Raw genomic sequence first — 23849 nt, 5'->3', positions numbered from 1 at the left:
ACTCTATAATTAAGCATTATTTTAAAGAATATTTGTTAGTTGATTACGTATAAAAAGTCATCTCAAATTGTTTTAATTTGCAGTTTTAAACCAATGAAAACTTTTTCAGTGAACCCCCAACTCCCACTGCCTCTTTACTGTGTTATTTAGAGTATGTGTATGAGTATGCCCAGTGCGCTTTTCTTCTTGTTCCCAGGTCTGGTCCATCGAACTCACATGTCATCCTGTCGCGTGGATAAGCCCTCTGAGATAGTAGATGTTGGAGACAAAGTGTGGGTGAAGCTTATTGGCCGAGAGGTAAAGTTCTGTGCAACTTTAGCTGGTTAGAAACTATTAAGTAAAGCCGGGATTTTCTAAGTTTTTCATGGTGATATTTCACAAGTGTGTATATGTTGTTAACTGTGGCTGATAATCTGACCTGAATTTAAACCTTTTGGCCATCTGTCTGTCATGCAAACTCAGAAGGACAGTGTGAGCTGTAATTAGTGTGGTCTAATAATTACTTGTTTATAAGACTTCCCTCCCTGTAGTTCATCCAAATGATGGATGTGGAGGAAAAAAAAAAAAAAAAGAACCAAAAAGAGAGAAGAAAACTTAAATCTATGAGCCTGTCTTTAGTAGAAAACTTCAAAATACACTTCAATTTGGACCAAAACAAAAAAGAACATAGAGTTTACATACATTTTTAAACATACATAGAGTTTACATTTTTCGTAATACCTGACACCAGGCTATGTGAGGAAGAGTGAGAAAATGCTGGAGGACCCTGTTAACAGCAGCTCACTTGAGGGTCTGGGGGTCTCTTCAGACCACCGGAGTGATGTGCATGCACACTGAGACCTGCTCTTCTCCCAGAGGATGGCAGAGGAGACAGTCCTGAAAGAGACATTCAACAATGTTTGAGTGCCTAATATATACTAGGTCTGAGGGATGCAAGAGTTAGTAAATCAGATATAACTGACTTCAGTGGTGATGGAACTTGTGTAGAATATATATTCTATACAAGAGGAGATAAATAAGTAAGCAAACTAAAATAATTAAAAATAACTACAGGTTACAGTAAGTGCTATATAGTAGGGTCAAACGATGTGGAGGTTGATTTAGATAAAACAAAACAGACTTTTGAAGGGGTGGTGGTTGTATATGATCTGAGACCCAAAGGAAAAGGAGCCAGTCATGTGAAAAGTTGAGAAAAGCATATTGCAGGCAAAGAGAGTAGCTGATAAAGACCGCAAATTGTAGAGGCCTTCAAGTGCTGATGGAAGCAAAAGAAGACCAATGTGGCTAACGACTGTCTTCACATTTAAAGACACTGTTAGTTGACTTCATGTTTAAGAAGCTTTTAGACAAAGTCCAAAAGGAGATCTAGTCCACTGGAATGTTCTGAAATCCATTCTATGCTCATGGATCTCTGAACCGATTATTACACTGAACTATATTAAAAAAAATAGCTTTAATTTTTTGCCTGGTTACTTCCACAGGCCCCGGATTTCTGAGCAATTATTTTTGTCTTTCCCCTAAGGAGGGTCAAGAATGATAAGAAAACCATTTCCTGAAATGCCTTGCCATAGAATTTGCCTGTTATGCTTGTTAGTACCCAAAATGTTGACCGTTAGAGGAATTCAGTGTTAAATACATGATAAAAACATCCAATTCTTAGATAATTTTAGACCAGCAGTCCAAATGATGTACTTTGAGCTTTTGCCAATTTTCCTTTTGTGTTTTTCAGATGAAAAATGATAGGATAAAAGTATCCCTCTCCATGAAGGTTGTCAACCAAGGGACTGGAAAGGACCTTGATCCCAACAACGTTATCATTGAGTAGGTAAAAGGTTTAGAAAGGTTAAAATAACTTTTAAAACCACAGAATGATATAGTGAATCAGGCCCACCTTTAAACTCCACTGTTTGTAGACTGTGATATTAATAAATTATGTGCTCTTTGGTTTTTAGAGGTAGAAAGTGTTATGTGTGTGTGTGTGTGTGTGCTTAGTTATTTAGTCGTGTCTGACTCTTTGTGATCCCATGGACTATAGCCCACCAGGCTTCTCTGTCCATGGGATTTTCCAGGCAAGAATACTGGGGTTAGGTAGCCATTCCCTTCTCCAGCGTATCTTCCTGACCCAGGGATCGAACCCAGGTCTCCTGCATTGATGGCAACTTCTTTACCATCTGAGCCACCAAGGAAGCCCAGAAAGTGTTGTAGCAAACACTAAGATGAAATGCAAGCATGCAGCTCCTAGCATAGAAGTTTCCTTCCCTTATTCTTTTTCTGCAGCTCCTAGCATAGAAGTTTCCTTCCCCTTATTCTTTTTCTGCTTCTGCCCTTTAACCAGTTAGCCAAAAAGCATTCATCATGAGGTACTTGTTAATTGCCTTTCCCCTAGCTCTGGGACTGAAAAAAGGCAGAGACCACGTACAAGGGACAACTCCAGTGGGGTTTTAGACTCCTGCATCTTGGGATGTGCTGTGTCCTGAACACAACACCTTACTTTCACTAGCTCTTCTGACTTTTCATTTAGGAATAGAAGATTTTCTGTGTAGGATACTGTCTGGTGATACACAGAATTTGCTGTCTCAGAATCTTTCTTGAATACAAGCATAGCTCTGAGATCCTGTGGTTTCAGTTCCAGACCGCCACATAAAGCAAATGCCTTAATAAAGTGAGTCACATGAATTTTTTGATTTCCCAGTGCATACAAAAGTATACTGTAGTCTATTAAGTGTGCAATATCAGTGTCTAAAAAGCAATATATATACCTTAATTAAAAAATATTTTATTACTAAAAAGTGCTGAAATGATGATAATAGTAGCATCAGAGATCACTATAACAAATGAAATAATAATGGTGATAAAAAAGTTTGAAACACTGCCAAATTACCTTATTTGATACTGAGACATGAAGTGAGCAAATACAGTTGGAAAAATAATGCCAGTAGACTTGCTCAATTCAGAGTTGCCTTCAAATTGTAGAAAACACAGGATCTGTGAAGCTCAGTAAAACTAGGGTGTGCCGGAGAAGGCAATGGCAGCCCACTCCAGTACTCTTGCCTGGAAAATCCCATGGATGGAGGAGCCTGGTGCACGGCAGTCCATGGGGTTGCTAAGAGTCGGACATGACTGAGCGACTTCACTTTCACTTTTTACTTCATGCATTGGAGAAGGAAATGGCAACCCACTCCAGTGTTCTTGCCTGGAGAATCCCAGGGACGGAGAAGCCTGGTGGGCTGCCGTCTATGGGGTCGCACAGAGTCGGACACGACTGAAGCGATTTAGCAGCAGCAGCAGCAGCAGTGATTTCTAGGGCTTCCCTGATAGCTCAATTGGTAAAGAGTCCGCCTGCAATGCAGGAGACCCCAGTTTGATTCCTGGGTTGGGAAGATCCGCTGGAAAAGGGATAGGCTACCCACTCCACTATTCTTGGGCTTCCCTGTGGCTCAGCTAATAAAAGAGTCTGCCTGCAGTGCGGGAGACCTGGGTTTGATCCCTGGATTGGGAAGATCCCTTGGAGAAGGGAAAGGCTACCCACTCCAGTATTCTGGCCTGGAGAATTCCGTGGACTATATAGCCTATGGGGTCGCAAAGAGTTGGACACGACTGAGGGACTTTCACTTCACAAGTGGTTTCTAATTAGGGGTTCCTAGATCCTTAATATCCCTTGAAGGAGGCTGAGGGGTTTATGAACTGTTTTCAGTGTTTCAGAAAGCCAACTAAAATCATATGTTTATCCTCAGGTTAACCATGACATTATTTTGTTGCTTCTTACATAAAATATCACATTGTTTATTTCATGCTAATTTGGTGCTCTTAGTGGCCATCATGTTATTTAATTTTTTTAAATAAGGAAAAAAAAGTGTTGTTTGAGTGGGGTCTGGCAATGCAGTGTTTGGAAGCCCTTCTGAAAAAAAATAATTTTGAATATGAAGGACGGGAAGTAATATTTATTGAATACATATTATATGTCAGACTTATGCAAGGTGATTCATGCACATTAATGTGTCTAATTCTTATAACAACCTGCAAAGTGGGTGTTATTTCCATTTTACTTTATTTTCTTAGTTTCTAGCTTGATACTTGGTAATAACTTGCCGGGGATTGTGTAACAAGTTATGGTGGGTTGAATCCAGGTCTCTCTGGTGTTAAAACTAATATTGTTTTCCCCACATGATGCTTCCAGGTGTTGCATGTGACTTACGGAGTTTTTCATATTATTGTAGTTTAGTCTGTAAATGTTGACAGGTTTGTAGGGCTGATTTTTTTGTTTTTTGGTAGGGCTAATTATTGACAAATACTTTACATTTGAAATTTTTTATAATTCTGAGCCCAGAAATGTTAGTGTGATTGCATTGTAATAAATTACTTCTGCTCCAAAGAATCCTGTCTATACAGACACATTAAAAAGCAGTGAAATTTCCTAAAGCCACTCTTATAAGGGTAAAAATACAAAACAAGATAAAAGAGCTGCATCTGTTTCTTACAACGAGGGAATAAAATTGGAAGGAAGGGACCCCTTGGTTTTATGTTGTACATGTTTCTATGTATGGGCTATTTCTAGTAATGACCAAGTGGCTGAACAGTAACTTTTGTTGTAAACTATTTATAGTCTGCATCTAGGAAAGAAGCATGGTGTAGTGGAATGATGACAGGTTTTAGAGTTAGACTTGAATCAGGAAGAGCCCTAGTTCTGCATGACCCTGAAGAGGTTACCTAGCCTCTCTGAACCTCAGTGAAGGTATATCTTCACTGTACCAAGTGACTGGCACCTACATCTTGGTGTAATAGAAATGATGGTATGGTTTAAATGAAATTTTGTTTAGAAAGAACCTTAACTTAGAAGGGAACGGAAAGGCTGCCCACTCTAGTATTTTGGCCTGGAGAATTCCATGGACTGTATAGTCCATAGGGTCACAAAGAGTCAGATATGAGTGAGAGACTTTCACTTTCAGCTTATTGTCTAATCTATAGTAGAAATTTAACATATAACAACTACATGTAGTTGTTGTTTTAAAATATTTCTTCATTTTTCCTCTAGTATCTGAGATTATCATACCTTTTCTTTTGTTTTTTATTTTTTGGCCATTCTGCATGCCATGCAGGGATCTTAGTTCCCTGACCAGGAATCGAACTCATGCCTCCTGCCGTGAAAGCATGGGGTCTTAACCGCTGGACTACCTGGGAAGTCCCCCACACTCTTTCTTTTGAAAAATATATAAAAGCCATGAGGCAGAGGCCACATCTTATCTTTCTTGTCTCACATAATGCTTGATGTTTAGTAGTTGTTTAGTTAGTGTATCCATTTACTTATTATTTGACAAATATTTATTGGGCTCCTATTCTATTTGAAGTACAATGGCAATACCAAGGTTTCTGTCTAAGGACCTTACTGCCTAGTGTAATGAAGTAATTATGCAAATAACTTTGATACAAGGCTGCTGCTGCTACTGCTAAGTCGCTTCAGTCGTGTCCGACTCTGTGCGACCCCATAGACGGCAGCCCACCAGGCTCCCCCGTCCCTGGGATTCTCTAGGCAAGAACACTGGAGTGGGTTGCCATTTCCTTCTCCAATGCATGAAAGTGAAAAGTGAAAGTGAAGTCGCTCAGTCATGTCCGACCCTCAGCGACCCCATGGACTGCAGCCTTCCAGGCTCCTCCGTCCATGGGATTTTCCAGACAAGAGTACTGGAGTGGGGTGCCATTGCCTTCTCCTGATACAAGGCAACATGTAATAAATATTAAAAGAGTGGTTTAAAGGAAGGATTCTAGGAAACATCCTGAAGAGGAAGAGTTGATATCAGGCCTTGATGGTCAAAGAAGAGGGGACAGTTGAGCTAAGTCTTGAAGACTAGGTAAGATTTTGTCAGGCAGCAGAGGAAAGTATTCCAGGCAGAAGGAACAGTTTGAGGAAAGGCATGAGGCAGGAAAGCATGTGGCACATTCAAGAGTCTTGTTTAAGGAAAGAAGAGGGTATGCTTAGGTACAAGAATGTAGGGCTTGAAAGATAGTTTGGAGTCAGATTGTGGGCAGCTTTGCATATCAGTCAAAGAATATGAATGTTTTTAAAGCCTTTGAGTGGGAGAGACTCTCCAGGTACCCCATTCTCTGGCTTTACCCTTTAGGCTCAATATCTTCATGTTGTCTCCAGCTGCCCACAGCTTGACAACTACCTTTCATTCTCCATCAAAATCTAGTGGTCTTATATTTCATTCCCTCAGGCCCCAAAGTATTGAATATTAACAAGGTCATCTAATAAGTGAATCTGCAAATGGAAAAGGGCTAAATACAGTTTCCAGTTGGGTTTAACCAGCATAGTATAGTCTTTAGAAAGAGAGTTTATGTATGACCACACTGTAATTATCCGTTTACAAATATATATATATATATATCTACCATGTCCTATCACTTTACTATACTCCTCACATCATTAGTACTAGTGTTTGCTTCTTATTAGTTAAACTTAAAAATGAAAGATTAATCCAACTATGTGTGCTGGAGACCAGTAAATGAATTATTACTGTTTAAGTGAAATGTACTGAAGCCTAAGCCTTGATGGCAATAAGGACAGAAAGAGAGTGAGTGCCATATTTGTTGAATTGAGTGTTAGGTGGGACGTATGATTTGGCTTATGGTGTGTTTGAATCCACAGAGGATTGGAATTGATTATAATGAGGGTTTGCTTAGGCTGCAACTCACAGCCACTTGAAACTGAGCTCTACAAATGACATCTGAAAGCAATGGAGTTTTTGTGACTGTTCAAGTTATGTCCCCAAGAACCTGCCTTGTTTTCTTAAATTTAATTTTATTGCAGCGAGAACATTTAACATGAGATCTACCCTCTTAACAAATATTTAAGTGTATAATACAGTATTGTTGACTATAGGTACAGTGCTGTGCATTAGATCGCTAGAACTTACTCATCTTCCTTAATTGAAACTTTATATCCTAGGTAAGTAACTCACTATTTACTTCTTCACGCTCCTCACCTTGGAGTTTGTTCCTCAAGCTTCACTCTTTGAATGGACCCTCTCCTGTGACCCATACCAGACAGCTGACCTTCTATCATTTGAGTAAGATTCTTCTAGGGCACAAGCTAGGGATATGAACAGACTTTAGAACTTAAACCATATGCTTGTGTGGTCTGTCCCAGCTGGGAAGCCACTAGTCACATAGGTGATTTAAATGTGAATTATCTGAAAGTAAATAAAGTTTACCATCTAATTCCTCAATCACAAACCACATTTGAAGTGCTCATTAGCCATAGACACAAAGTCAGACGTAGTCAGCAGTACAGACATATTTATAACTTTACATCTTTGCTTTTTTTTTTTGACAACAGTATGCTAGATGGTGTGCTGTCTGCTCAGATATGGAAAAGAATTTAACATAGACTTTACTTTTCAAGTCCTGGTTGTGATAAGGTTGTTGTTTAGTTGCTAAGTTGTGTCCAACTCTTTGTGACCCCATGGACTACAGCACTCTAGGCTTCCCTGTCCTTCACTATCTCCCAGAGTTTGCTCAAATTCATGTCCATTGAGTTGGTGATGCTATCTAACCATCTCATCCTCTGCAGCTCCCTTCTTTTGCCTTCCATCTTTCCCAGCATCAGGGTCTTTTCCCATGAGTTGGCTTTTTGCATCAGGTTGTGGAATAAAGGGTGAGGCAAAATATAAACAAATTGGTAAAATAAAGTGAGTAGTAACTTTGCCTGTGGTAACAGGGAGCATTTTATAGAAGATGCGATATTTGAGCTGAACTTTGAAGAATGAATGGGATAGAATATGGTGTATCTTGATCCTCTTTGTTTCCTTTCTTGAGCCCACATAGCCCATAAAACTTGACTATAATCTGTGAAGTGAGTAGCTTTGTTCTGCTTTGATTAACCTGCATTGCTTTGGGTAATGTGGCTCTTTTTGCACAATATTTCTCTACTTTTGCTGGACTCTGGAGAGACCCGCTAGTGAACAGTTGGAAAAGCCTAGGTGAAGTCAGAGTTCAAAGTTAAAGACATTAAGGTAAAGAAAAATATTTTGGATAAAGAACAAAGAAATTTCAGCAAGCATCCATTGATGTGTTGCTTGCCAAGCCCTGGGCTGAGGTGCCAGGGAACCAAAGACAAGATATTTTTAAACAGGCCTGGATCTAGAAAGAAATAACTATGTGGTGTGATATGTGCTAGGATTGAAGTGTATATAGGATGCAGTTTGAGTCTGAAAGGAAGAGTGATCAGGGATGATACTCTTCAGTTAAACATTGTCTAAGAAAACTCTGTGTAGGTCCTGTGTATTATAGTAAAGGTAGTAAAAGCTGAGACAGCTGGGGCACTTCGGCTCTGCTGGTAGCAGTGCAATTGGTAAACACACTGTATGGCAGTGTCTACTGAGACAGATGCCCTGTAACTCAGTAGTTACAGTCCTACCTGGAATTAGGCATTTCCCAAAAGAAATGCACGTACATATACAAGTTCACCAAAAGACATGTGCTAGAAAGTTCGCAGAAGCACTCTGATAGTAGAAATCACTCAAATATTCATCAACGGAAAAATGCTTTACAGCAATGAGAATGAATGATCCACAGCCACACACAACACTTAGATGGATCTCACAAAGCAGTGAAAGGAGCCAGATACAGAAGGGTCCTTGCTCTGATTCTCTTGATATAACTTAGAAAAATATGTAAAACTAGTCTGTTCTGTTAGGAACTAGAATAGTGGTTGTTCTTGGAGGAGGCACAGTGGCTAGAGCGGCTTCTGTGGTGTTGGTGATGTTCTGTTTCTCTGAGGAATGATTATGTGGATATTTCAAATTGTAAAAAATCAGTCAAGCTGTATACTTGTGAGTACTTTTCTGTGTGTATTTTATTATTTGATCATATATTTAGAATTTTTTAAAAGTGTTATGGGACTATGAACAAAGAGATTAATTCTGGCTGAGGGACTTAGGGAGGAGAGTTTGATAGGAGGAGCAATAACTGAGCGGAGCCTTGAAATGTTTGGGTGTAGTTAGGCGGTGAGGTGGGAGTAAAGAGGGGAAACAAAGCATTTCAGGAAGAGGGAGGGGCCTAAGCAAAAGCAGTGAACCATCTGGGGAAGGTAAAATAGTGTGGTTTGGCTAGAGCATATTGTACAAGTAAAGGTGAGGCCAGAAAAGTAGGTTAGAGACAGCCTATGAGAGGCCTTGAATACCAGCATAAGAAATTTGGACTTGATTTTTTAAGAAATCTTTGATGGTCACCGGGAGTGACCTTGTAAGGGTTGCAGGGGACCTAGCAAGGTGAGTAATTGTATCTTTATCCCCTGTGCACGAGTAAGATGAAATCTAGTCTTATTCATAGTAATTAATTCAGAGCCTTGTCCTGAATGAAAAAACTGTCTAGTTCATGTTGTTGCTTTCACTGCCTATCTCCTTAGGCCCAGTGCTTTTCCTTTCTCCCTTCTACCCGCCAAAAACAAAACAAAAAACCAACATAGAGTATTAGCTAGTAATATCTGTGGCCACATCTCTTAAGAGGGCCAACAGTCAGTATCATTTCATTACAGGCAAGAAGAGAGGCGGAGGCGGTCCTTCCAGGATTACACTGGGCAGAAGATCACCCTCGAGGCTGTCCTGAACACCACCTGCAAGAAGTGTGGCTGTAAAGGTAAGGTGAAGCCTCTGCCCTTTCAATTTTATTCTCCTTGTGGATGAACCCTTTACAGGATGAGGGAGGCCACCTAGTGTGCCTTTAGATCACCCTGGGTTTTAGCCAAGTGTTGGCCTCACCTGCTTATCTGCTGCTCCTACTAGACTCACATCGGAGTTCATGACTTGTTGCTTTTTCTGTTTCCTTTTCTGAATGCTGGCCCTGCCGGGTACTACACTACCACCACTACTCCCCTCCCTCGCAGGCGATGCCTCCCTGGGCAGGGCCCCCATGTACTATGACAGGAGGGGTAAGAGTGTTGGATTATTAACAATCTAAATTTCATCTCTAAGGACCATTATTGTTTGGTTGCAAAAACTAAGTGACTTGGAAATATATTCCTTAAGGATCCAAGTCAATCCTTTCTTGCTTATTTTACCTTTCTCTCTCTAACTTCTGAGTTCTGAATACAATATTTTTTTCATAGTAAAGAATAGTCTAGTCACTTCCTTTTAGCTTTGTTTCCTCAAGTTTCCTCCAGTCCTACTCAAATATTAAAGAGCCCTTTCAGCCTGACTTCCCTTGTTGGAACTATAATGAGAGGGATTGCCATCTTCTCATTTTCAGAGTGACCTCAATTTGTCACCAGGTCTCCCTAGCCTTTCATCTACTTTGCTCTCTTGACTTTTCTACAAGTGGTAGCAGATTTGTGTCCTGGTTGAGGTTGTGGGGTTTAAGTCCTGATTTATCATTAATGTAGAGGGAGGAAGGGAAAAATGAAATTGAGAGAACAAATACTTCCTTACAGATATTGTGGGATTGTTCCAGATATTTGGAAAACTTTATGCTGTATTCTCCTTCCAGGCACTATTCAGCTTCTGGACTCTTGAGTTGCAAAGTCTTATAGTTTACACATAGCTTTTTGATGATCTCATCAAATTCTTTGTGCCCCTAAGGCAGGGCCTACAAAAAGCTCACATAAAACCAGCTGTGTAGCGTCTGTTAAAGGGCCCCTTAATAGTAATGTAGGCGCAGGGAGAGTGAGGTTCTCTTACCTTCAACTTGTTTCCACCAGGTGTTACATGAGGCAGAAAAGAATAATGAAAGATGGAGTTTGGCCCAGGCAGGCCAAAAGTGGTTGGTTTGGGTGCAACAGAAAGAGCACAGGGCAGGGAGACATGAGACCCAGGGTAAGTTTTAGTTCTGCTGTCTGTGTGACCTTGAGGTACTTCTTTACTCTGGGCCTTCATATCTTCTGCAAATGCAGTGTTGGATTTGATGATCTCTCAGGCCTTGCCGGACCTGACAGACTGTGAATGTTGACTGCCCCTAGGTGACTTTGCTGTCTCTCTATGTGTTAGCTTGAATTTGAGTGCTGTGTTCTTGCCTGCTGCCTAAGAGCTATCTTCCTTTAGGGCTTCTTTGCCTGCCACTTGGCTCCCTCTGGTAAATATTCTGCTCTCTGGAGCAGCCTTTCATTGTCAGAAATAAGTTCCAGATAGACCTTTAAAACCAATGCAGAGTACGTGGGTTCAATCCCTGGGTTGGGAAGATCCCCTGGAGAAGGAGATGGCAACCGATTCTAGTATTCTTATATAGGAAATCCCACAGACAGAGGAGCCTGGCGGGCTACAGTCCATAGCTATGGTTGCAAAAGAATCAGACATGACTTAGCAGCTAAACAACAACAATAAGACCTTTAAAAATTACTCAACCCAGTTGCAAATGAGGGCAGCACAAGCCTATACCCTCACATTCTTTGCCATTTCCAAAGCAGTGCCAGTGTTTCCCACAGCTCTAGGACCAGCTGCCTGTCTAGCTCTGGTTGAGTGAGCAATGCCGTCAAGCTGCTCTGAATGCAGTAGCTGCTGTGAATGAACTTAGTAGTACCTCCTGAACCAGCCAGCCCTTCAGGAGCTTCTGGGGAAGATCCACCTGCTAAGGGGAGAGATCGCTTCTTCCCTCCCTACTTTTTCTACTTTTGTTCTGCAGGCCACTTTGCAAAGGATTGTTTCATGCAACCAGGTGGGACCAAGTATTCTCTGATACCTGACGAGGAAGAGGAGAAAGAAGAGGCAAAGTCAGCAGAGTTTGAAAAGCCTGACACCACGAGAAATTCTTCTAGAAAAAGAAAGAAGGTGAGTGCTATCTTGCTTTTATTTATCATATTTTTTTGAGTTTTAAAATAAAAATATACTTTTTGCGGAAATTTTAGAAATACTGAGATATGTAAAGAATGTTAGGATCTCTTGTAATCTTTCCACCCAGTGAGACTCTTAATATTCCTATATTTTTCTAGGTAAATATATACATAGATAAATATATAATGCTCTATGTAATTGTATATATATATGATATGATTTGTATATCATATCACGTATATATATATGATTTTCACATATATATATGTGTTTACACATAAACGCACAATCATCATCTTGCTAGGTATAGTTTGTATCCTACTTTTTTCATATTTATCAAAAGCATTTTCTAGTAACCTAAAGTGTTCTTGTGCGTGTTAGTTGCTCAGCCGTGTCCGACTTTTTGTAACCCCATGGACTGTAGCCTGCCTGGCTCCTCTGTCCATGGGATTCTCCAGGCAAGAATACTGGAGTGGTAGTCATTCCCTTCTCCAGGGGATCATCCCAACCTAGGGATCAAACCCAGGTCTCCTGCATTGCAGGCAGGTTCTTTACCATCTGAGCCACCAGGGAAGCCCTAAGTATTCTTAAAAACTTGATTAAAGAGCACCATACGATACTCTACCCTATGGCTAAATGATGGTTCATTTAATTGTATTTTTTGTGGGATATTTTTGAATACTTCAGCCTAGTCTTTGGCCAAGTCTGTTATTCCTTTCTTTAGATAAATTCCTAAGTAAGATTGCTGAATAAGGGCTTTAAGACTCTCTATACATCTTATCAAATTGTCTTTCTAAAAAGTACTTATTTTGCACCCAGCAGTGCATAAGAGTGCCTGTCTCACTGCGTTGTATCTTCCGTCTATACAATTCATAAAACAGACATTACTGTAGTGCAGAAAAAAACCCAGTGCATTTGTAGCATACAGCACAGAGAGGAAATGGGAAGAAAAAAAAACACAACTATGCTATAATTAGGTCAGAAATAGTTGTTCTCATATAGTGTAGTGTTTTTTTAGTTGTGGCCAGTTATTAAGTTTTGGAGTTTTCTTTGGTTTTGTTTTGTTTTAAAGCTTTAGCAAACTTTTATTAAGTGGTCATTTTGTTCCAGGCATTGCAAACCTAGGAACATAAAAACTCTGATAAAGTCCTTGCCCTCAGTGGGCGTTATTTAAAAATTTAAGTATTTTCTTCATTTTTTGGACAAGGAAAAAGGCCCATTGTACCATTATTAAGAATTAGCCCAATATATGGGTGATAATTTATCAATCTGTATATTCTTTCCCTGGGTGATCACATCCCTTCTAAGACTTCAGCTGCCCTGACAACTTTGACATCACTAAGTAATATCCCAGTGGTACCTCAAACTCTGGCTTGGAGCCAGTCAGACATAGTATAAGACCTTTCTGTGCTATTTGCTAACATCAGTAACTGACAAAGTAGGATTGTTGTGGATCTTTGATAAATGTGCTCCTTGCAGAGTGATGCCCAGCTTCTCAAATTAGATATAAAGCACTGATAAGTTTTTAATTAATGTTAACTGTCACGACTATCATGAGTTCTTCTTTGGCCCTCCTCCCTATACACACACTCCTACCCCAAGCCCCATAAAAACACAACCACTAAAACCCTTGTTGCTTGTATTTCTAGTTTTAATGACAGCAATAACCTTCCAGTCTCCAAGAAAGAAACAATGTGCAATTAATTTTTTTCTCCTTTCTATCCTGTACATAGTCAGTCACCAAGTCCTGTCTGTGGTGCCTTATAATATCTCAATTCTCTTCCTTCTTCCCCCTCCCACTACTACTGTGTATTTTTTGCTCCTTACCTCTCTCACTTATATTCAGACTGTGAACTAGCCCAAGGAGATTTAAAAAAAAAAATTTTTTTTAAATATTTGGTTTCCCTGGGTCTTCCTTGCTGCATGCAGGTTTTCTCTAGTTGCAGTGAGTGGGGCTACTCTTGATTTGCAGTGTGCAGGCTTCTCCTGTTGCTGAGCATAGGCTCTAGGTGTGTGGGCTTCAGTAGTTGTGGCACAGGGGCTCATTAGTTGTGGCTCGTGGGCCCTAGAGCACAGGCTCAATATTTGTGGCGCATGGGCCTTAGTTGCCTGTGGCATGTGGAATCTTCCCAGACCAGGAATCGAACCCGAGTCCCCTGCATGGCAGGCAGATTCTTGTCCACTGTACCACCAGGGAAGTCCCAGCCCATGGAGATTTTTAAAATACATGTTTCCCTTCTACCTCTTGAGTACCAAGTTCACAGGGCCTGGGTCTGGACATCTGATTTTTTTGGGGAAAAAAAAAACAAAAAACCCTTATCTCACTGCTTGACTCTCTTTTGCCCTCTGCTTTAACTCTGAATGTGGACTGCTCTGAGGCTGTGGCTGTTGTATTTCTCTCTTCTCTTCTGTAACTGTTGTTGTTCAGTGGCTAAATCTTGTCCAACTCTTTGCAACCCCATGGACTGCAGCACGCCAGACTTTCTTGTCTTTCATTATCTCTTGGACTTTGCTCAAATTCATGTCCATTGAGTTGGTGATGTTATATCTTATCTGTCATCTCATCCTCTGTCATCCGCTTCTCCTTTTGCCTTCAGTCTTCCCCAGCATCCTGATCTTTTCCAGTGAGTCAGCTCTTTGCATTAGGTAGCCAAAGTATTGGAGCTTCAGCTTCAGCGTCAGTCCTTAAAACGAATATTCAGGGTTGATTTCCTTTAGAATTGAATGGTTTGATCTCATTGCTGTCCAAGGGACTCTCAGGAGTTTTCTCCAGCACCACAGTTTGAAAACATCAATTCTTCAGTACTCAGCCTTTATGGTCCAACTCTCACATCCATACATGACAACTGGAAAAACCATAGCTTTGACTCTGCAGACCTACAGACCTTTGTTGCCAAAGTGATGTCTCTGCTTTTTAATTTCTGCTGTCTAGGTTTGTCATAGCTTTCTTTCCAAGGAGCAAGTATCTTTTAATTTCATGGCTGCAGTCACTGTCCATAGTGATTTTGGAGCCCAAGAAAATCAAATCTATCACTGCTACTTTTTCGCCTTCTGTTTGCCAGGGAATAATTTCTTTCTGCATTGCTTTGTAGTTTTCATTATTGTAGAATTATTACTAATGTAGAATTATTACTATTTTTGCCTCCCTGGCTAAGTTTATTCCTAAGTATTTTATTCTTTTTGATCCTATTATAAATGGAATTGTTTTCTTAATTCCTTTTCAGATTGCTAGTTGTTAGTGTATAGAAATGAAACTGATTCTTGTATGTTGATTTTGTATCCTGCAACTTTTCTGAATTCATCGATTAGTTCTAATAGTTTTTTGTGGACTCTTTAAAGATCTTTTACATAAAGATTATATCTATAGACAGATAATTTTACTTCTTTAGTAGAGCTTGATTTTAAACTGAATTCTATTTATATGTTGCAGGGATTTTTTTCATTCTCTTTTAACCTTTTAGAGTTTAAATGGTGTTTGTCAGATTCCTAAAATGGTTCTGTGGTTTTCTCACTGCTGTGGGTCTTTGGGTGTTTTTGTGTTGCTTAATACAGCTGGTACAATTAGTTATTGCTTTGTTTCTAAAGCTGCTTTGAGATGTGTATTTTAGTTCTCCAAAATAATTATTAAGGATCTGCTAGGTATGAGGCTCTTTATGACCTGCTTAGTCAACCCATTATCCAACCTTCCGTTGCTCTTCACTTAGTAGAGAAATAGTCTGATGAACGGTGGCAGTAACAGTCATCATACCTACTACCTTTTAAAGTGCCTTTGTGTATATGAACTTCTGACTCATGAGTCCTCTTTGATTAAAAAGTGCTTCTAAGGGAATTGACACGGTAAAATCTCCCCCCTTGGTGCCCATTGTTTCTACCAAGAAAGCAGCTAGCACCATTGTCTTCGCACCTTGTCGTTAATCCCTTCATTATCTTTTATGCCATACATTTGTTTAGTATTTAAAATTTATAAAATATCTTAATTTTTTTCCTTTTCCTTTTTGGGGGCACTCTGCATGCCATGTGGGATCTTAGTTAACCGACCGGGAATCAAACCGGTGCCCTCTGTAGTGAAAGTGCTGAGTCTTAACCACTAGACCACCGGGGAAGCCTTGTACAAAAATCTAGTATGCATTGGTTTAATTCAGTGCTATACCTATTCATGACAGTTTTCATCCCAGTGTCTGAAGATTGCAAGTTATTTTTTTGGCCGTAATTAGAACAAGAGGAACCTCTGTGTTGCAAATGGAAATGGGCCATGAAGAGGCTAGTAAAATAGGTATAGAGGCTTTTACAGTGAAGCCCTGGATACTCTTTCCATGAACCTGTGGTCTGTGCTTTGCTAGCCTCTTTCACTTATCATATACCATCATGGGTCTTTCTAAATCAGGCTCTATTATGAGGAAGCATCTACCTTGGGGTTGGCTGCCCGCTTATTATAGTGAAGTTTAGCTATATTTGATCCAGAATATAATTTTCATCTTTTGATTCGGCTACTATAATTACTCTCTGCTGTACTATATATAGAAAACAGAAATAGAAAGCCATCCCTTGGCTGCAGTGCTGGCTCTGTTCTATTATCCAGAGAATTTCTGGTGCCTACCTTCGAGAGAGGTTGCCAGTCCTGGGCCCGATCTGCTGGAGCACAGAGGGTCATCCAGTGTAGTCCACTCAAAAGCCTTCTATGATTCCCCTTTTTCTATGGAAAAGTCTGAGTTCCTTTAAGACTTTTCATGATTTGTCCAACATCACAATATCATCTCTTTACCAGTCCCTTCTGTCACATACTCTACTCCAACCTCATTCATTAAAAGAATTTCTATTATATGCCAAGCTCTGTTCTAGTCATTGCAGGTACAGTAGTGACCAAACAGGTAAAATTCATGGCACTTTCTTTCTAATGAGGGTTACAGACAATGAACTTAGTAAGTAAATACTAACATTTCAAGTACTGATAAGTCCTGTGTGTTGTGTGTTAATCTGCTCAGTTGTGTTTGACTCTTTGCGACCTCATAGACTGTATCCCGCCAGGCTCCTCTGACCATGGGATTCTCCAGGCAGAATACTGGAGTGGGTAGCTAGTCCTTTATCCAGGAGATCTTCCCAACCCAGGGATCAAACTTGAGTCTCTAGCACTGCAGGCAGGTTCTTTGCTGTCTGAGCCACCAGGGAAGCCCGATAGGTGCTATGGATAAAATTAATTTGGTTATGAGAGATAGGGAATGGTAGAATGGGGTAAGGAAATAGGTGACTTCCCATTCTAGACAGGACTTCCCATTCTAGACTTCCCATTCTAGACTTCCCATTCTTCGCATGAGGCTTTTCTCAGAAAGCATCATTTGAGTTGATCTTTGAAGGAAGTGAGAAAGCAAGCTACTCAGAGAAGTGGTGAGTGAGCCCTTCAACAGGTATGATAGCTAGGTATTGGGAATGAACTTGGCCTTTTTAAGGAACAGCAAGGAGGCCAGTATAGGAAGTGAATGAATTAAAGGAAACCAGGGCCTTATATGAGAATATGAGGACCTCAACTTTCACTTAGAATGAGATGGTTGTCATTAGGGGTTTTGAGTAGAGGGATGACATGATCTTGGAGAAGGCAATGGCACCCCACTCCAGTACTCTTGCCTGGAAAATCCCATGGAAGGAGGAGCCTGGTGCACTGCAGTCCATGGGGTCGCTAAGAGTTGGACACGACTGAGTGACTTCACTTTCACTTTCATGCATTGGAGAAGGACACGGCAACCCACTCCAGTGTTCTTGCCTGGAGAATCCCAGGGACGGGGGAGTCTGGTGGGCTGCTGTCTATGGGGTCGCTAAGAGTCGGACACGACTGAAGTGACTTAGCAGCAGCAGCATGACATGATCTGACTTCTCTTTTAAGTGAATTATTCTGGCTACTGTATGGAAATGATGATGGAAACATGAGAGATGATGGAGGCTTCTACTAGAAGTAGAAGTAGTGGAGGTGGTGAGAAGGGAGTTGAAGTGTGGATATATTTTGAAGGCAGAGCTGACAGAATTTGTTGAGTGATCAGATGTAAGATAAGGAAGAGAACAATTGAAGATGACTGCAAGGTTTTGGGTTAACTGAGCTAAGAGAAGGAATGCAGAAGTAGGTTTGGGAATGGAGAGCAGTTGGGTTTAGTTTGAGTTGTCATCAGTGAAAATGGGAGAGAAAACTGGAGGGGCAGGAGAGTAGGTTTGGGAGGGGTAAGGCATAGAAGCCTATCAGGTACACACATGGATGTGTAGAGTGAGCAGTTAGATGTGTAGTTTTGGAGGTCAAAGGAAAGGCTCAGGTGAGATATAAATTTGGGAGCCATCTATAGATAGATGGTATTTGAGTTCATATATGAGATTGCCTGGAGAGTAAATATAGGGAAGAGAACAGGTTTGAGGACTTGAGCCCCAGAGTGTTTCAATTTTTAGAGGTTATGGAGCAAGGGAGTCTGAAAAAGAACAGCTAGGGAAGTTGGTGGAGAGTGAGAGAATGTGGCGGAAGTTAAGTGAGGAGTGTATTTTATGGAAAATCAGATCAGATCAGATCAGTTGCTCAGTCGTGTCCGACTCTTTGCAACCCCATGAATCACAGCACACCAGGCCTCCCAGTCCATCACCAACTTCCCGGAGTTCACTCAGACCCACGTCCATCGAGTCAGTGATGCCATCCAGCCATCTCATCCTCTGTCGTCCCCTTCTCCTCCTGCCCCCAATCCCTCCCAGCATCAGGGTCTTTTCCAATGAGTCAACTCTTCGCATGAGGTGGCCAAAGTATTGGAGTTTCAGTTTCAGCATCATTCCTTCCAAAGAAATCCCAGGGCTGATCTCCTTCAGAATGGACTGGTTGGATCTCCTTGCAGTCCAAGGGACTCTCAAGAGTCTTCTCCAACACCACAGTTCAAAAGCATCAATTCTTCGGTGCTCAGCCTTCTTCACAGTCCAGCTCTCACATCCATACATGATAGACTGTGTCAAATGCAGCTGATCGATCAAGTAAATGAGGCCTAAGGATTAACCATGAATTTGGCCGTGTGGAGATCATTGGTAACTTTGACAAGACTGGTTTCAGTAGAGTGGTGTTAACCAGCTTAACAATTTTAACCTGGTTAAAATTGCTTAGGAGGGTTTTGTTTTGTTCTTTAATGGGAACTATAAGAGCACATTTGTTTACTGCTGGGAATGAGCCACTAAAGAAGGAAAATTTGATGCAGAAAAGAGGGGACAATTCTTGGACTGATGCCTTTGAGTAAGAAAGAAGTGATGGGACCCAGTACATGGTAAATAAGCCACATGGGAGCTTTCAAGCATTTACCTTATCTGTCTTCCCTCTGTCTGGAAGACCCTCACTTCCCTTCTTCCATCAGCATTACCACCATACTCCACCTGCCAAAGCCATATTCATCTTTTAGAAGTACAACGCATTACCTATCCTTCATGAGACCATTCCAGATTCCTCAGATATAATTGATTTCTTTCCCTTATGTGTCTGTGGTATGTTGCTTGTACTTTTCTTACATCACTTCCATGGACTGCCTAGTATCTTAATTAGTGTTTCTCCTTGATTAGTGTGTACCTTGAAGGCTTCTGATCCCTGATTTCTAACGTCATTCAAGTATTACAAGAGACAAATTAGTAGATATTCCTGGCTTATAGAAGGTACTCAACAAATATTTGTTGAATGAGTGTACTGTATGGTTATAGGGAGTTAGTTATTCTTTCCCTTGTTTGACGAGGTTAGCTTAGGTTTGGAGGAATGGCGCCAGTCACTACTACTGAGCTACTAAATGTGTTTACTTTGCATCTGCTACTATGGCTTTAGCAGGTACTCTGTTTGTCTGAATTATATTAAAAATCTGTGTGTTCTTATCTCCTAAGCAACATTTCATGTAACTATGGCTTTCTAAAATGCTTTGTAGGTAGTAAAGTTCAGTAAATATTTGTGAGTTGATTAATAAACCTTTTCCTTCCAGTCTTACCCTTTACAAGCTTTGATAAATTGGGTCTTATAGGCAAATTCTAACCAGGAATCACCTTCCATCCTACTGTACAGAAATTCACCCTGGAGAATCAGTTTGAGAATCAGATTTTCTCTTGAGAATCAATCATTTCTCAAGAATAAGAGAATAAATAACCAGTGCTTTCTCAAGAGTGGTTCTTAAGAATAAATAGAAAAAGACTTCCCTGGTGGCACAGTGAATAGGAATCTGCCTGCCAGTGCAGGGGACATAGGTTTGATCCCTGGTCCGAGAAGTTTCCACATGCTGTGGGCAGCTAAGCCAAGGTGCCACAACTACCGAGCCTGCGCTCTAGAGCCTGCAAGCTGCAGCTGCTGGAGCCCACACACTCTGGGGCCCACAGACCACAACTAACGAGGCTCTGTGCTGCAACTACTCAAGCCTGTGCTTGGCAGCAGGAGAAGCCACCACAATGAGAAGCCTGCGCACCGCAACAAAGAGCAGATCCTGTTTATTGCAACTCGAGAAAGCCTGGGTGCAGAAACAAAGACCCAGTGCAACCAAAAAGAGAAAAGAATAAAAAAGAATATATGCTTGCTTGCTTGATTTCTGGCCAATCAGTGCCTTTGGGTTAAAAAATGCTAATTTAGGTGCTGCCTTTAATATACTGCTACTGCTAAGTCACTTCAGTCGTGTCCGACTCTGCGACCCCATAGACGGCAGCTCACCAGGCTCCCCCGTCCCTGGGATTCTCCAGGCAAGAACACTGGAGTGGGTTGCCATTTCCTTCTCCAGTGCAAGAAAGTGAAAAGTGAAAGTGAAGTCGCTCAGTCCTGTCCGACTCTTAGCGACCCCATAGACAGCAGCCCACCAGGCGCCCCCGTCCCTGGGATTCTCCAGGCAAGAACACTGGAGTGGGTTGCCATTTCCTTCTCCAATGCATCAAAGTGAAAAGTGAAAGTGAAGTCACTCAGTCGTATCCGACTCTTAGCAACCCCATGGACTGCAGCCCACCAGAGTCCTCCATGCATGGGATTTTCCAGGCAAGAGTACTGGAGTGGGGTGCCATTGCCTTCTCCACCTTTAATATACACGGAGATATAAAAAACATCTCATTTGCTCAGTTGTGTCTGACTCTTTGCAACCCCATGGTCTGTAGCATCCTAGGCTCTTCTGTCCATGGGATTCTCCAGCTAAGAATACTGGAGTGGGTTGCCATTTCCTCCTCCAGGGGATCCTCCCAATCCAGGGATCGAGATGTCTCCAACATCTCCTGCGTTGGTAGGCAGATTTTTTACCACTGAGTCATCTGGGAAGCCCATGTGAAGAACATCTGATTTGGGGCCCAGTCTGAGTTGAATCCAGGTTCTACCACTGGGCAAGGCACTGTATCTCAATAAACCTTTCTGAAGTTATAATTTTCTTTCCTGAAAATATAGAGATGATTATACCCACTTAATAGGTTTGTTGTGAAGGTCATGAGGTATGTGTGCTAAGTGCCCAGCCCAATATCTAGAAAACTAGGTACTCAGAAAGTGTTAACTGCTGTTATTTCCCCTTTCTCAGTTTTTGTTTTTATCTCACACTAGTTTACTGCTATCCTTCTTCAGAACTATAGAGAATGTGGCTGGACTAACTGTTTAGCACAGGGTATGTGCTTTTCCGAGAGAGTGGTTTTGAGGAGTGGCTTCTTCCCCTGTCCTTCTGGCCTGTCTGCCATGAGCTCACACCCCTGGTTCACTACCCTTTACCTTATGCTCCTCTTTCCCATTGAATGCAGTTGAGGAACCAGAAGCTAGTTTTACCTCTGACTTTCCATCTTCGCCTCTACCCCAACTCCCAACTTTCCTCTTGAACTACAACATATGAAGTAATTTTTGTTCTCCAGCTCAAGATTATAGACACACAATGAAAATGGTGCCAACCTGCTGGAGGACAAGATTTTCTTTGTTCAGGGTGCAAAAGAGCCTCTATGTCAAGACTGAGGTCTAGAAGACCATTTTCTTGAGTCCTGCTTGCTAGCTAGAGTCATGCCAGGGTTCTCTAGTGATTTGTTCTTCTCTGTCCTCCTTTTGAGCATTCATCATTGAGAGAAAGCAAAGTACAAATAATGCCAAACTCTGGATTAGAAAGTTTAATGTTCTTGTCTTTGCTGTGTGTGCTGTGCTTAGTCGCTCAGTCATGTCCGACTCTTTGCGACCCCATAGACTGCAGCTTGCCAGACTCCTCCATCCATGGGGATTCTCCAGGCAAGAATACTGGAGTGAGTTGCGATGCCCTCCTCCAGGGGATCTTTCCAACCCAGAGATCAAACCCAGGTCTCCAGCATTGCAGGCAGATTCTTTACTGTCTGAGCTACCAGGGAAGCCCAAGAATACTGGAGTGAGTAGGCTATCCCTTCTCTAGGGAATCTTCCTGACCCAGAATTGAACCAGAGTCTCCTGCACTGCAGGCAGATTCTTTACCAGCTGAGTTACCAGGGAAGCCCTGTTCTTGTCTTTGGTGTAGCTTAATTCACTTCTTTCAGTTGTTTTCACCTCTGTAAAATGGCAATAATAATTCCTGAATTTTGACCTTACCAGATTAATATTACTAAATATGAGATGTGGAAAGCTAGATAAACTAAAGTGCTATTTGGTTGTAAAGTAGTATTGTTACTCTCCTTTCTCATTTATTTATCCAGGGTGGGCCAGGCTTGGGGGAGTTGGTGCCAGACTCTGCACTTGCTTATTTACTTTTTCAGGACTCTGTCCTACCTGAGGGGCAAAAACGGACAAGGCTGCCAAACCCATATAGCCTGTGATTGGTGTCCGTGATCTTGCCATCCAGGAGATTGCAACACCATAAGCCAAATCATGGATCTGCCGACTCTCAGCTTCTCCCAGCCATGGTTCCTACAGCTTGGTAACATGGGCCTGGCAAGCTTCCCCTCTTTCTGCTCCACTGGAGACTCCAAGAAAGAATTTTGGTTTAATTTTCTCTTAGAACTTTGGCTTATCTGCTGTAGATACTTGGCCAGACTGTCCGAACATCCTGGGAATTCTCTAATAGTATGATATTTCTGGCTATCACTGAGTACTTACTGTGTATCAGGCACTATAGTTAATGACAGTTCTTACTATGTTTAATCCTCATAGCATCTTTTGAAGTGGGTATTTATTATTTGTAGTTTACTGAAAAGAAAACTTAAGTTCAAAAAAGTTAAGTCTTGTTCTAAGTCACATAGTAAGTGGCAGAGTTGAAATCTGAGCCTAATTCCATCTTGTTCCAAAATTCTTGTTCTGACCACCATTTACCATGAGGCCTCCCATCACTGTTCAGGAACAGGGGCCATGTGCTACAGAGAAAAATTCAGATTTCCAGTCAAATGATCTAAATGCATATCCCAACCCTACCTGTGTGATCAGGGGCAAGTGATCAGCTTCTCCAGCCACAGACGCTGTCTCTTTAAATCTTCATCATGGCGTGTGACATAGGTGCCGGTCTTATCTCTGTTTTACGTTTGAAGAGACTAGGCCACCCTGAGGTAAAATGACTTGCCCAAGGTTACATGAGAGTAATATAAGTGGCAAAGCCAGAATTCAAGTCTGGGTGTAACACCTGGTTCTGTGTTTGGTCCACTGTTTTCTCACAGCCCGCTCCCAAGACCTGGTCTGTCAGGCAGACTTAACAGCTCTCGGAATGCTGACTGGAAGCCTATGGGAGGAGCAGCAGCCTTGTCCTCGTCTACTCTCTTTTTTCCTCCCATAATCTCTTAGAAACCTTACCAAGGCAACATGCACATGTGCAGTCCAAGGAAAAGGTTCATGCAGTGCTTAACAATTGCTCTGAGTACCCTACAGAAGCCCACAGGTCTGTCTCATTCTTTGTGTGCATTTGTGCTGTTAGTTTGGCAGCACGGTGGGGTGGGTCTGGAGTGTTGAGAAAGTTCTGTATCAGTTTACTCTTGTAAGGTTGGTTGTGAAAGTTAGAGATGATAAATATTCAAGGGCAGCAGGTAGGGCCTTATTAATTGATGCCTGTTATTTCCCCAGGCAGCTGGGTCTGATAGAAACCAGCCTGGGAGTCAGGAGTTCTCAATCTATTATTCTCTTATTCTCGGACGTGTGAGGTACTGTCTCTTGAGAGACCAGGTGATCTCTAA

The 23849-nt window shown here is 41.5% G+C and overlaps 1 protein-coding gene and 1 long non-coding RNA gene across 5 annotated transcripts in view; one reads left to right on the top strand and one right to left on the bottom strand.

Annotated features, from left to right (window-relative positions):
• ZCCHC17 (zinc finger CCHC-type containing 17) overlaps nucleotides 1-23849 on the top strand; it is a 51699-nt gene that overhangs the window by 26460 nt on the left and 1390 nt on the right. For 3 of the 4 annotated variants that reach the window (XM_019979475.2, XM_019979466.2, XM_019979483.2), the window contains 4 exons: nucleotides 197-297; nucleotides 1730-1821; nucleotides 9533-9633; nucleotides 11608-11753. In XM_019979475.2, coding sequence (XP_019835034.1) covers nucleotides 197-297; nucleotides 1730-1821; nucleotides 9533-9633; nucleotides 11608-11753 — 440 coding nt within the window. Of the gene's footprint in view, nucleotides 1-196; nucleotides 298-1729; nucleotides 1822-9532; nucleotides 9634-11607; nucleotides 11754-22448; nucleotides 23559-23849 lie in introns of those variants that run through there. The other variant, XM_070774759.1, reaches the window with a different exon arrangement.
• On the bottom strand, nucleotides 595-22453 carry LOC139178017 (uncharacterized). The gene is made up of 2 exons (XR_011562449.1): nucleotides 19063-22453; nucleotides 595-876 (listed from the first exon to the last, which is right to left on the bottom strand). It is a non-coding gene; the product is annotated as an uncharacterized lncRNA (long non-coding RNA).

This window comes from Bos indicus, chromosome 2 (genome assembly GCF_029378745.1).
Source record: "Bos indicus isolate NIAB-ARS_2022 breed Sahiwal x Tharparkar chromosome 2, NIAB-ARS_B.indTharparkar_mat_pri_1.0, whole genome shotgun sequence".
Lineage (NCBI taxonomy): Eukaryota > Metazoa > Chordata > Mammalia > Artiodactyla > Bovidae > Bos > Bos indicus.
The sequence above is the reverse complement of the archived record's forward strand: the minus strand, read 5'-3'. Positions and strand labels throughout refer to the sequence as shown.